The sequence below is a fragment of the Ursus maritimus genome, unplaced genomic scaffold (genome assembly GCF_017311325.1).
Source record: "Ursus maritimus isolate PB19 unplaced genomic scaffold, ASM1731132v1 scaffold_1, whole genome shotgun sequence".
Classification (NCBI taxonomy): domain Eukaryota; kingdom Metazoa; phylum Chordata; class Mammalia; order Carnivora; family Ursidae; genus Ursus; species Ursus maritimus.
The window spans coordinates 60,287,892-60,301,671 of NW_024423343.1; the positions used below are offsets into that span (position 1 = coordinate 60,287,892).

General features: G+C 34.3%; 1 protein-coding gene across 1 annotated transcript in view; it reads right to left on the reverse strand.

Moving 5' to 3' along the window:
• Positions 1-13,780, reverse strand: part of UBR3 (ubiquitin protein ligase E3 component n-recognin 3) — a 230,724-nt gene that overhangs the window by 4,767 nt on the left and 212,177 nt on the right. The window contains exons 36-37 of the mRNA XM_040644068.1: positions 5,631-5,810; positions 353-562 (exon numbers count right to left, since the gene is read on the reverse strand). Of these exons, the coding sequence (XP_040500002.1) occupies positions 353-562; positions 5,631-5,810 (390 nt within the window). The remainder of the gene's footprint in view (positions 1-352; positions 563-5,630; positions 5,811-13,780) is intronic.

Consider the following 13,780-nt stretch of genomic DNA (forward strand, 5'->3'; position numbering starts at 1 on the left):
ACATAAACCTAATTCAGAGGCTGGCATCCACAATAGCAGGTATGACTGCTGTTTCACTGCCCAACATGTAAAAGCCCCTGCCATTAAAGAGCAATGTGGGCAGTGGGAGGAACTGGAATTGTACTTAAGAAAAGTTCTACTCACTTACATAAAGCCTCAGATGTTTGGGTTTTTCTTTTTTTTTTTTAAACCATTCTACTAGATTAACAAAAGAACAAGAAGGAAATCCTTGTGTACTGTGTTTTTAATTAAAAAAATAGTTAATAGGAAGAGCTGACTTAACCACACGTACCACATTTCCATGTGATAAGTTTGAGTTTTCATAAATTTTATATTATTTACTACTGCTTACCAATACACATTCACAATAACTTTGTTGCTTGCAGCAAAGTCCTTTCAGGCATACAAATGTACCACAAACGAGGCAAACAGCAGGATCTTTAGGAACCTTAGTGCAGACACTACAGGTTTTTCTGTGATAGTACTGAAAAATGGTGTTATAATTCTCAGGCAACTGGAGCAGGTGTGGTAATTTCCATCTTGACTCTTGGATAAGCAAGGCCTAAAATATTATCCAAAAATATTCATTAGTCCTATGTATTTAAGTCACTAACACAAAATGCTTGTATTTTAAATGCCTTTTTTTTTTTTAAGGAAAAAAACATCTGTTTCTAAGTATGTGGCTTATTTTCTTTATTAAAACTCTTCCCATTTCTATTTTATAAATGACTAAAGTAGTACTTCAACAATTACCAATCTCTATTTTAATGCAGTTTACAACTAATATATGATGTCAGTTTTTAGATTAAGCACCGTAAAACATTTAAACTTGTCATTACTTTAAAAGAAAAATATTAAACATAACTAAGAATGCATGGAAAATATATCTAGATGTATTTATTTTTAAATATGCTTAATGCAAAATTTTAAACAGCTAAACTTTCTAAAAATCAAGTTTTGATCTTTCTCAGATAAACAATTTATTGGCTTTTCTTAAGGTAAGAAAGAAACTTAATTTCTTATAGCTATAACTCATTATTTCTAACTCAACACTTTATAATTTAGAATCTCCTTCTTAGAAGATGTAAAACCTTCTCATACCACAAGCTGTTAAGGCCTTTTGTATCCATAAGTGCTAGGGCTGCAACTCTTTTCATAAATTTTCTGCTATAAGTATGAAAAAAATGCCAAATCAGTTAAGTTTCCCTGCAGAGTATACTTAATTCATTATTTGCAGTTGTACAAAAACACTGGTAATAGCACTAATTTTTTTCTAGACGCCTCTCCATTAACACTTAGAATAGATAAAATGTAGTATAAATCTATTATCTCAAGGAACTGTATAGATGGCAGGCAATTCAAATGGTGATCATTTTACATTACCTACAACCATAATCTATCTAAACAGATGCAGTGCTTAAATAGTCAGCCTGGCACTTATCAATAACTTCATGGATAAAGTGGCCATGGAAGCAAGGATAAAGACAACATATGTGCTTAAAATATGCTATTTGCCTGTATTCAGTGCCCAAACTCATTCTGCAAAGACTGCATATTCTGTAATGGGTTGATTACATTGCACTCTTCCATCAGTGGAAGGAACAGCAATTTGTCCTCACTGAACTTGGTACCTATCTAGATTAGGTTGTAAATTACCCAGTAGCTCACACCACATGGTCTTAAAGAATTTTCTTCGTAAAGAGAAATGTGAGGCAAAGGTGGATGTCTATGGAATGAACTGATTCTAACATATATTCCAACATCTGACAAAACTGCTCATCTTTTAAATGGTGAACTACTTTGCTAATAAATTTTTAGATGGTACCAGCTGGGAGAAAATGACGATTAAATGAGGTATATGCTCCTCCAGAATGAAGCACATGCTCTAAAGCAACAACCAGAATATTGTGGGTGATCACTTTCTCACAGGTGAAATGCATCAGTTTGGAAACCAGGGAGTGCAAAGTGATTTTGGTATGTCTCATGATTACACCTAAGAATTCAGTTTTTTATTTCTGTTTTCTGCTATTCTGAATTCTTCTGTGGTTTTAGGACCACCCTAAGGAAGTCGTGTACTATCCTCCATCAGAGGATATGATAATAGTTCCACTGAATTAGAAACTAAGCGTCATCTGGCCATTTTAGGTTCCCCACGTCACTAGGAGAAGAAAGGAATGGCTCACAGCATTGTCTGGAGGGACTGACCCTGACTATCAAGAAGAACAGCAATACTGCTATACAATTAGCAGCAGAATGTTTTGCACTTAGCGATTCCCCCAGCCCCACTATTTGCTGTATCCCAAGCTTGAAAGGTAAACTATTCTGGCCTTAATATAAGCAAGACAGAACCAATCACCAGAAGCTCAGACCTCTCAGAATAAAGTCTGATTCACATTCTTGGTCAAATAAATACAACCTGTTGAGGTTCTGGTCAAAGAAGGTGCAAGAAGAAAGTCATATATTCGACTATATATTAGCTACAGCTTTATGACTACTTACAAATGTTCTTGCCTATGATGGCATATCTTCTTGCAATATTTTCCACTGTCTTTTTCTTTCACTTAACTATGGAATTCACAGTGAGGAGCTGCTAATTAAAATTTTCCAGGCCACCACGGTGTAAGTACAAGAAATCACAGACGGAATGGACATCTCTCAGAGCCTCTGATTTCAGAGATGTCTGATGATGTAATTATTGGACGTGACTTCAGGTTGCACATTTGGGAAAGTGATAGATGCATTTGTGATTATAAATGGAATGGTTGCATCATTTTGAACAGGGGAAGAAGTGAAACTCTGTGAATGAGAATAAGGATGTCTATGTGCCAACAGGTAAGATATGAAGACAGTGCGCCACCAGCGTTTGTTATTTGTTTTTCAACTTGTCTATCAACCTTATCTGCCTTCTTACATGATTAACAGTATTACAAGTACTTTTGGAAAATAACCTCTTTTCTTGTTCCATACAGGTCTGATAGGGTTGCCCTATCACAAGATCCTGCCCCATCACAAGGGTGTACAAAGGACGCAAATTAGGCCAATCAGATCCTTTCTCCCAGGAATCCGAATCTTGAGCACCAAATAGAAGGAAGGAAAGTGGTTCACGTGGGGTTATCCAGTGGTAGCACTTCAGAGAAAACACACCAAAACTGTCTGTTGCAATCAAACTGTCTGTGACCAAAGGATCTTAGCTGATACAAAAAATTAGAAGTAGTAATTCAGACTATCTTTCAAGGGTACTTGTGTTGGACTATTCAGCTCCAATCACTCTTTATATCTTTTTCAAATTTAAAATTCCAGGTAAAGAAAATCTAGTTGGCCTGGGTCAGAGTGAGGACTAGAGACAGAACAGAATGGAACAGGGACAAGAGTAGGGATGCAGGTCAGATGGGAGTGCATTCAAATAACTGGTAAAAATTCTGCACAAGTAGAAATAAATAAATGGCACTATTCTGGCTCTAAAACAAATCATTACCACTCAATTTTACAAAAAGATTATTTTTAAATGAAAAATTCTTATTTTCCATCAATATCCATACCAATAATAATATATCTAACATGTAAGCTTGCTATTATACTATCAAATGAGTTAATTTTTATCTATTGTTTAACCCATGACTCCTATGAAGACCAAAAATTTAAAGTACACTCATCACTTCCTCCTGTCCTGGTTCTACAATTGTATCCATCTCTTACCCCTAGTCATTCATTATAGGTTTTTAGATATCAGTATATAACTTCAGATTCTGGCTATAATCTGAAAATAAAGAAATTACTAGATAGGAAAAAGATTTTTATACATAATATACAAGGTTCAACTAATGTCTTGAAATCGTCTTTTCTTTAAAAAAGGGGGAGTATAAAATATTATCTCAAGGATTTCAATAAAAAACAGAAATGAACAAAAGCAGAGACATTTATTATTTATGCTTACTTTGCCTTTTTTATTCACTCAATGTCTAGTCTAGTCTGACACCTCTATCTAAAATCAGTCAGTTAAGCATCTGCCTTTGGCTCAGGTCATGATCTCAGGGTCCTGGGACGGAGCCCCGTGTTGGGCTCCTTGCTCAGCGGGGATTTTGCTTCTCCAGCTCCCTCTTCCCCTCCCCCTGCTCATGCTAGCTCTCTCTGTCTCTCTCAAATAAATAAATCTTTTGAAAATAAAATACTAATTTTTTATTGTCTCCTGATGTTAAAATTAAAATTCTCATTTTTTCCTGAAATATGGCTCTTCTTTCACCAGTTCTATTTCTACCAATGATATCATCTCACCAGCTAACTGTTCCACAAATATTTATTAGGAAACTAGTCCATAACAGGTAATTTCTAGGAACTAGGAATTCAAAGATAAATAAGGAAAAATTTTTGCTTTTGGAGCCCCCATTCAGACATATTAAACAAAGGTGATAAATATGGTAACTGTTAGGGAGCATGGCAAAAGTACTGTCATACAGCACAACAGAGGGAGGGGATTAGAACTGGAGAAGAAAGATTATCAGACAAAGCTTTATAGAAGAGGTACATTTATCTTAGCAAAGCCTTGATGAGTGATTAATTCAACAGGAGTAGGAAAGTTGCTTTAGATAAAAGTAACAGCAATAAGCAATAACACAGATGTTTAAAAACATATAGCACACTTAAGAAACATTCTTCTGTGGTTTGAGCAGGTGGTAGCAAGGGAGTGGTTTGGATGAAGTTAGAAAGACAAGCAAGGTGGTGAAAACCCCTGAATGCCAGGCAAAGACTTCCTATCTTCCTCCATAGCCAATGGGGCACCATCAATGGAGTTTTAAGCACGATCAGATTTCTATCAGAACTATGCCTACTAGTTACTATTCTTTTAATGCTTTGTATTCAGATCTTAAAGTCAAATACATCTGGTCATTAAGTCCTATATATTTTTCTCAAATGTCTCTTGCATTGGTTATATTGTCTAATTTCTACAATCAGAATAATAGACCAGATTTCCTTCACCACCTACATAATCTCTGGTTTCCCTCTCTCCTTACTTCAATTTACCTACTAAAAAGCTACCCAAATTACCTCCCTAAAACACTACTTTCATCATACTATTCCATTTCTCAAAAACTGTAGTTCCACTTGTAGAGGAAAGTCTGAGCATCAAACCATGACATTCATAGCCACCTCCCACTGCCCCCACTTTACCTTTCCGGTTCACTTATCTTCAACACAAAACCTTTCACCAGCCAAGCTGGCAGGAGAGGCCCAACAAATTTTAAAGTTAAAGACACGGCCTTTTAAATCTGCTACTCCAAATCTCTGATTTTTATGTGACAGTTCTCTTCCCAATAAGCTTACAAGTACCTTACTATCTTAAAATTCCTTTATATCTTTCAAGACTAGTGCTATGATTATTTAAGACATTCAATAACAACCTGATGACCTAAAATGAACTTAAAATAGCATATTAATAACTTAGCTTTGTTAACTGAAATATTTTTGCTTTTAGAATCATAAATATTATATAAGGAAACCATTTATTCAACATAATTAGTTTAATAAATGCTGCCAAGAACAGATGACCTGAAATTTTTAATTCTTCGTTATTCTCTTACCCTATTAGCATATCACCACTATGTCAAGTGGGTAATACTACTCTTTTTACATACCTTTCCTTGTTCTGCATGTCTTTCACTGAATGAATTTATCTCAAAACACCACTGAGATATAATATCAAATGCTGGAACTGGCCAATCCAGACAGGAGGCACTGATGAATGGATGTTCTGTTTGGTAAAATGTTGGCAGAAGTCCCAGGCAGCTGGAAAGAACTGAAAATTCTTCTTCTTCCTTTTAGACATGAAATAGAAAATTCTCAAGGCATTTCATAAAGAACAGTTCCCATTATAGATATTTTAAATGTCATCCTCATCAATTACTTTTGGACAGTAAGAAAATTTTCTTAACTGAGTCCAGTAAAGCAAAGTAAAGGGAGTAGAAGGGGCAAAGAAGAGAGAACAGTTTCCTAGCTTTTTATCCAAATATCCCATAGTATTTCTCTTTGAAATTTAAATCTTAAGTACCATAGCATCTGCTTCTTCTACATATTTATTTTTTAAATAGTGTTGTCACATTTCTGATGAATACAGTCTATAGAACCTAGCTACTCTACGAAAGTAAATGTTTTGGGGGCAAAGGGAAAGTAACTTTTGGTTAAAAAGACATAGGCTGTCAGTGTGGATGAAGAACAGTAAAAACACGGAATTCACAAGATGCAGTACAAAACAATTTGCCTGGACCCTGAATGAGTGTGAAACAAAGTCAGTTTTTAAAAGAGGGTGGAGTTTTTAAAAACTTGAGAGATCTAAGTGTCAGCTAAGCTGAAGTTCTATTCAGTAATAACAGAACCAAAGAAATCAGTGAGTTAAGGACTGGTATCCTGAATTTTAAAGGAGTTTGTTAGTCTTATAAACAGCAAAGTATACTCCCCAATCCTTCTTTATTTAACTAAAAGACTATTTAGGGGCTAATATGATCACTTTCCCCTGTCCATTGGATCAATGACTATCATCCTTCAAATTTCAGCTCCCCAGGGAATTCTTTCCTGACCAAACTTAAAGATACCTTAGATTACTCAGCTCCATTCAGATAAAGTTAATCCTTCCATGCTTTGTAAACACTTCTGTTCGTGTTTATATTTTCTATTAATTAATTTGAAAACAAATCAGCATTTCCTGTAAGACTGTGGGAGTAGTCCCTCAGGTAGGGGCTCTGTCCTCCCAGTGCTTGGCACATAGTAGACATTCAACAAACATCTGTTTGCAAAACTAATTATGTAGATTAAGTATAAAACTCTAAAATGTGCTACAAAGAAAAAATAAAGATAAAAAAGCAAAATGATATGCAGGCTGAAAAAGATGTTCATTTTTATAATCTCTAGAAATGAGGCTATACATCTCCCATTTTTCTAGCTACATAAAGGAGGTATCTTTAAAAACTTTATTGAGGTGTAGTATATACCATAAAATTCGCCCACTTTAAGTGTAGTTTGATGAATCTTGGAAAATAGGTAGTCAGGTAACCACTACTACAATAAAACTTTAGAACAATTCCATCCCCTCCAGAAATTTTGCTTTTGCCTGTATGCAATCAATTCCAGCCCCTACTCCTGGCCCCAAGCAACCACTAATCCTGCTTTCTGTCATTATATTTCAGATTTTTAAAAATTTTCATATAAATAGAATCAAACAGAGTATGTGTGTGTTTATTATCTTTTGTGCCTGGCCTCCTTTTACTTAGCATATATTTTGAGATTCATTCATGTTATTGTATCAGCAGTCCATTTCTTTTTACTGCTGAGGAGTATTCCACCATATGGATATACCACATTTTGTTCATGTATTCACTTACTGATGAATTCTTGGTTGTACACAGTTTTTGACTACTACAAATTAAGCTGTTTTAAACATTTATGTAAGTCTTTATGTGAACATATGTTCTCATTTCTTTTGGTAGATACCTAGAACTATTGGGTCATAGTAAATGCATGCTCAGCTTTTTAAAGAATTTGCCAAACTTTTTTCAAATTTGACTATACCACTTTGCATTACCACCAGCAATTTGAGTTCCAGGTACTCCAAATCCTCATCACTTGTGACATTAATTTGTACTCTTCTAATCAACAATAATGGTGAACGTATTTTCATGTACTTGTAAGTCATTCATATATATTCTTATGAGAAGTGCCTGTTCAAATTTTATACCCGCTTTGGTTTTTTTGGTTTTGTTTTCTTAATTACTGAATTATAAGAGTTCTTGACATATTCTGGATACAAGTCCTTTCTCAATATATTTTTTAAATTGAGATATAATTTGTGTACCATAAAAGTCACCTTAACATGTACAGTTTAGTATATTCACAAAATTGTGCAACCATCACAAGTAACAGAATATTTTCATCACCTTACTCTAAATGGAATTACTTTTTAAATTTCATTTTCAGATTGCTCATTGCCTATACAAAGAAATAAAAGATTTTTGTACATAGATCATGTATCCTACAAACCTCCTGAACTCATTTATTAGCTCTAATAGTTTTTTGGAGATTCCTTATAATTTTCCACATATAAGATCATGTAATTTGCAAACAAATTATTTTACCTCTTCCTTTGCAATCTAGATGTCTTTTATTTGTTTTTCTTGCCTAACTGCTCTTCTAGAACTTCTCATTCAATGCAAAAAGAAGTGATGAGGGCAGCCATCCTTGTCTTGTCCCTGATCTTAGAGAGCAAGTTTTCTATCTTTCACTATTAATTATGATGTTAGCTATGGGTTCTTCATACATGCCCTTTATCGGGTTGAGAAAATTCCTTTCCGTTCCTTGTTTTTTTAAAATGTTTTTACCATGAATGGGTGTTGAATTTTTCAAGCATTTTTTGACTACTGAGATGATCATATGCTTTTAAAAAATCAACTTTATTAATATTGTGAATTAAATTAAACGATTTTTATTGTTGAACCAACTATGCATTCCTAGGATAAACCCATTTGGCCATAGTGTATTATCCTTTTCTATTGCTAATATTTTGTTAAGGCTTTGGCTTCTTTGTTCATGAAAGATCTGGGTTTGTAGTTTTCTCATGATGCCTGGTTTGGGTATCAGGATAAAACTGGCCTAACAAAATGAGTTTGGACTGTTCCTTCTTCCTCTGTTTTCTGAAATTTTGTATGTGTCAACACAATTTCTTCCTTAAATATTTCATAGAATTCACCATGATGTTATCTTTGCTAGTATAAAGTTGTTGACTTCTCTTTTTTGAAGGATAATAATCATAGAAGTTTAATAAGCTAAATCAACTTTCTTACTTGATACAGATCTAGTCAAGACTTTCTATTTCTTCTTGAGTCAGTTTTAGTAATTTGTATTTTTCAAAGAATTTATCCATTGCATCTACATGATCAAATTTGTTGGCAAATATTATTCATAATAATCTCTCATGTTTCTGTAAGGATGCTTCCTCCTTCATTCCTGATATTGATAATTTGTACCTTCTTTTTTTCTTATCAATCTAGTGAAGAGTCTGGCTCCTGGTTAAAAATTTACATGTGATTTTTTTCAGGCCTAACTACAGCAATTTACAAAGGTTTTACTTCACAGGCTTTGTAGGTCAAAACCGCCCTCCCTACATCAGACTCAATACATAGCCAATGCACACAGCCAATGCATTGTGGTCTCTGAAGGAATTTACAGTCAAGGTCTCAGACCCCTCCCCTCCCCCAGTCACATTCTTTCACATATTTACATTCTTAGCTCTGGTACCTTTACTCCTAGGCTTCTTTATCTGAGGCCTTGGGAAGGGGTCTCTTCTACTCTTATCCCTCCTCTGCCCCTGACTTTTCTCTACCTCAGAGTCCATAAAATTGCCAAAGCCTTTTGTTTGGGGGCTGCCTCAACAGATCCCCACATTTGTGCTGATCCACCTTATCCACAACTGGTGTGTCATTTCATTCCATGAGGGTAAACGGAACAGGAGGAACTGGCATTTTCTCTGGTTTTAGCCTCTTGCTTATATCACCACAATAAGTGATTGGAGACTTATTAACTCTCTCACTTTTGGCTTGTTGCTTTAATCAGCTACTCTGACACCTACCAGCTCAGTTCTCTCCTCCAGCTCAGCTGAGGTCCTAACATTTAGGTTTTATCCATTTTACTGGTCTTTGCAAAAAAACAGACTTTGATATTCTCTACTATTTCTCCATTACTACTTCATTGATTTCCGCTCTGATTTTTGTAATTTCCTTTCTTTTACTTGCTTTGGGTCTAATTTGCCCTATTTCTAGCTTCAGAAAATAGAAATTTAGATGAATGACTTGGGAACTTTCTTCTTTTTAAATATAAGCATTTGAAGCTATATCTCTCCAAGAATTATTTTAGTGACATCCTGTGTTTTTTTTGCTATGCTGTGCTTTCATTTTCACTCAGTTTAAGTATTTTCTAATTTCCTTGGGATTTCTGCTTTGATATACGTTATTCAAAAATATGTAGCTTAATTCCCACACATTGGGGGTTTCCATATTTTTTTGTTATTGATTTTAATTCTTATGTGGTCAGAAAATATGCTGTATGATTTCAACTCTTCTAAATGTATCAATACTTGCATTATGGCTTGACATATGGTATATTCTGGTGAATATTCATGTGCACTTGTAAAAAAGTATCCATTCTGCTACTGTTTGGTGAAGTATTCTATAGTTGTTAATGACACCAAGTTGATTGATAGTATTGTTCAGATTTCATTTATACTGTCTCCTTGTTATTGACTAGTAAGAAAGGACTTGGCGTCTCCAGCTATAATTGTGGATTTGTCTATTTCTTCTTTCAATTCTGTCAATTTCTGTTTATGTAATTTGGGGCTTTGTTGTTTTGTGCATATATATTTTTAACTGTTCTATCTTCCTGCTGTATTGAGAAAGGGCATTTATTTCTAATACAAGGCACAAAAATAACTTGAGAAAAAGGGAACTGCCAATGGTAGAAAAATAGCAATGTTTTTCATCTTTATGATAGGAAATCCAACAATGAATAAAAATTAACAAAGAACTACATAAATGAACTTTTTTTTCTCCTGGCATTCACAGACTACTTCAGGATTTCTTGGCTTATTTTTATGCAGCAGATGTTGAGTCCAAATGTGGGTCACTAAAATGAGAGAAACCCTAGCTGAGGAAAAATTTATTAAAGAAAAATAAAAGCTTCTCACTTGACTTAGATAAAATAGAGCGGCAGACTCTTCTAACCAAAGAAAAGTCATGAGATACTTTTTTTCAAGATCAGATAGTAAGTTATCTTTTTACTTGTTTTCATTTTCTAATTATTTTCAAAAGAAACATTATATAAAAAGCAACTTGTAGTAAAAGAAATAAAATGGCTCCTAAATATGGATACACTCAACCTTAGGAGAAATGCTAATTAAAACTACACTGAGATATATTTTACTTAGTCAAAAGATCTAGAGGCAAAGATCAAATAGTTTGAGAACACACTACATAGACACATGATTAGGGAAACTCTCATACACTACTATTAATGTAATTGATATAACTTCAGTGAAAGGCATTTGGTAATAACTATCAAAACTACAAATGTATGTAAGGACTGACAGAACAAACCACTTCTAAGAATTTATCCTACAAATACAATTGAAAACATGCAAAATAACTTGCATGTGCTATTATTCATTATTGTATTGTTTATAAATAGCAAGGGATTAGAAATAACCCAAATGTTTATTAATAAAGGACTGATTAAATACATCCTGGTACATCATACAATGAAATATTCTGAATCTGTAAAACAGAATGAAGAAGGTCTTCATACACTGAATATGAAATGATCTCTAAGATACACTCTTAAGTGAAAAAAATGCAAGCTGTAGAACAATATGTTAAAAAGGGGCTAAAGAAATAATACACACCTCTACACATGTATTTTTTGGTATATCTGGAATAATATAGAGGAAACTGATAGCACCTGATGGTGATTGAGTGGGTAGGGAAAGGGATAAAACAGAAATTTCTCTCATAGAAAATGACACGAAGAAATGGAAAGACATTCCATGCTCATGCATTGGAAGAATAAATATCGTTAAAATGTCTACACTACCCATAGCAATCTACACATTTAATACAATCCCTATCAAAATACCAATAGCATTTTTCACAGAGCTAAAACAAACAATCCTAAAATTTGTATGGAACCACAAAAGACCCCAAATACCAAAGCAACCTTGAAAAAGAAAAGCAAAACCGGAGGCATCAAATTCTGGATTTCAAGCTATATTACAAAGCTGTAGTGATTAAAACAGTATGGTACTGGCACGAAAATAGACACACAGATCAATAGAACAGAACAGAAAACCCAGAAATGAACCCACAACTATATGGTCAATTAAAATTTGACAAAGCAGAAAGGAATATCCAATGGAAAAAAGACAAGTCTTTTCAACAAATGGTGTTGAGAAAACTGGACAGCAACATGCAAAAGAATGAAACTGGACCACTTTCTTATACCATCTACAAAAATAAATTCAAAATGGATTAAAGACCTAACTGTGAGACCTGAAACTATAAAAATCCTAGTGGAGAACACAGGCAGTAACTTCTTTGACATCAACAATAGCAACTTCTTTCTAGATATGTCTCCCGAGACAAGGGAAACAATAGCAAAAATTAACAAGCGAAGGAAACAACAAAACTACAAGGCAACTCATGGAATGGGAGAAGATACTTGCAAATGACATATCTGAAAAGGGTCAATGTCCAAAATCTATAAAGAATTTATACTACTCAACACCTAAAAAACAAATAATTCAATTAAAAAATGCACAGAATACATGAATAGACATTTTCCCAAAGAAGACATCCAGATGGCCAACAGACACATGAAAAGATGCCCAATATCACTTATCATCAGGGAAATGCAAATCAAAACTACAATGAGATATCACCTCACACCTGCCAGAATGGCTAATGTCAAAAACACAAGAAACGAGTGTTGGTATGGATGTGGAGAAAAAGGAAACCTCTTGTATTGCTGGTGGGAATGCAAACTGGTGCAGCCACTCTGGAAAACAGTATGGAGGTTTCTCAAAAAGTTAAAAATAGAACTATCCTATGATCCAGTAATTGTACTACTGGATATTTACCCAAAACATACAAAAACACTGATTCGAAGGGATACATGTACCCCAATGTCTATAGCAGCATTATTTATAATAGCCAAATTATGGAAACAGCCCAAGTGTCCAATGACTGATGAATGGATAAAGAAGATGTGGTCTGTATGTATGTTTATATATATAATGGAATATTACTCAGCCATAAAAAGAATGAAATCTTGCCATGTGCAAGGCCATGGGTGGAGCTAGAGACTATTAATAAGCCAGTCAGAGAAAGACAAATATCATATGATTTCACTCATTTAAGAAACAAGACAAATGATCGCGAGGATGGGGATGCAAACCAAGAAACAGACTCTTAACGATGGAAAACAAACTGATGGCTACCAGAAGGGAAGTGGGGGGGTGGTCAAAGAGGTGATGGGGATTATATATATAAGCAAATATAAATACTACTCTTTCTCCCCTATCTGTATTTAATACAAGCATGCCTTGCCTTTGGTTACTTAATATATTTTTGAGATTTTTCCATATTAGTGCATAGAAAATGTTCTATTCTTTGCTGCAGAGTATTCCATTGTATGAATAAACTACAATTTATTTAGCCAGTTTCTTACTGATCGACACTTGAGATGTTTTCAATTATTTTGCTATTTAGTATGTCTATTCAGCTATCAATAAATTGATCACCCTATTATTGTACTGTAAGAGACATCTATAGGTGGGGTATTCATAACTAGACTGACATTCAAAGAGAGTATAATATGCAATATTATAGTGGTTTTTACAGACTTAATACTAGAAGAAAATTACCTGTACTCCTCAAAAAATGTTTTGTGTAGCAAGCAGCACCACAGCTCAGAGGTTAATAGTGCAGATTTGGCATCCAGACTAAATGTGTTCAAATTCTACCTGCTTAAAATACTAGCTGTGAACCTTGGGTAAGTTACTCATCTCTGTTTCTGCTTCCTTGTCTGTAAAGTGAGGATTATAACAGCTACCTCATAGTTGTTGGGAAACTTAAAAGAATGTAATGCAAAGCACTTAAAACAGTGCTAGCACATGTCAATATATAATAAATGCTAGTTATCATTATAATTATTCATGGCAAAACTACTGTTGACAGATAGAAGAAAGAAAAAA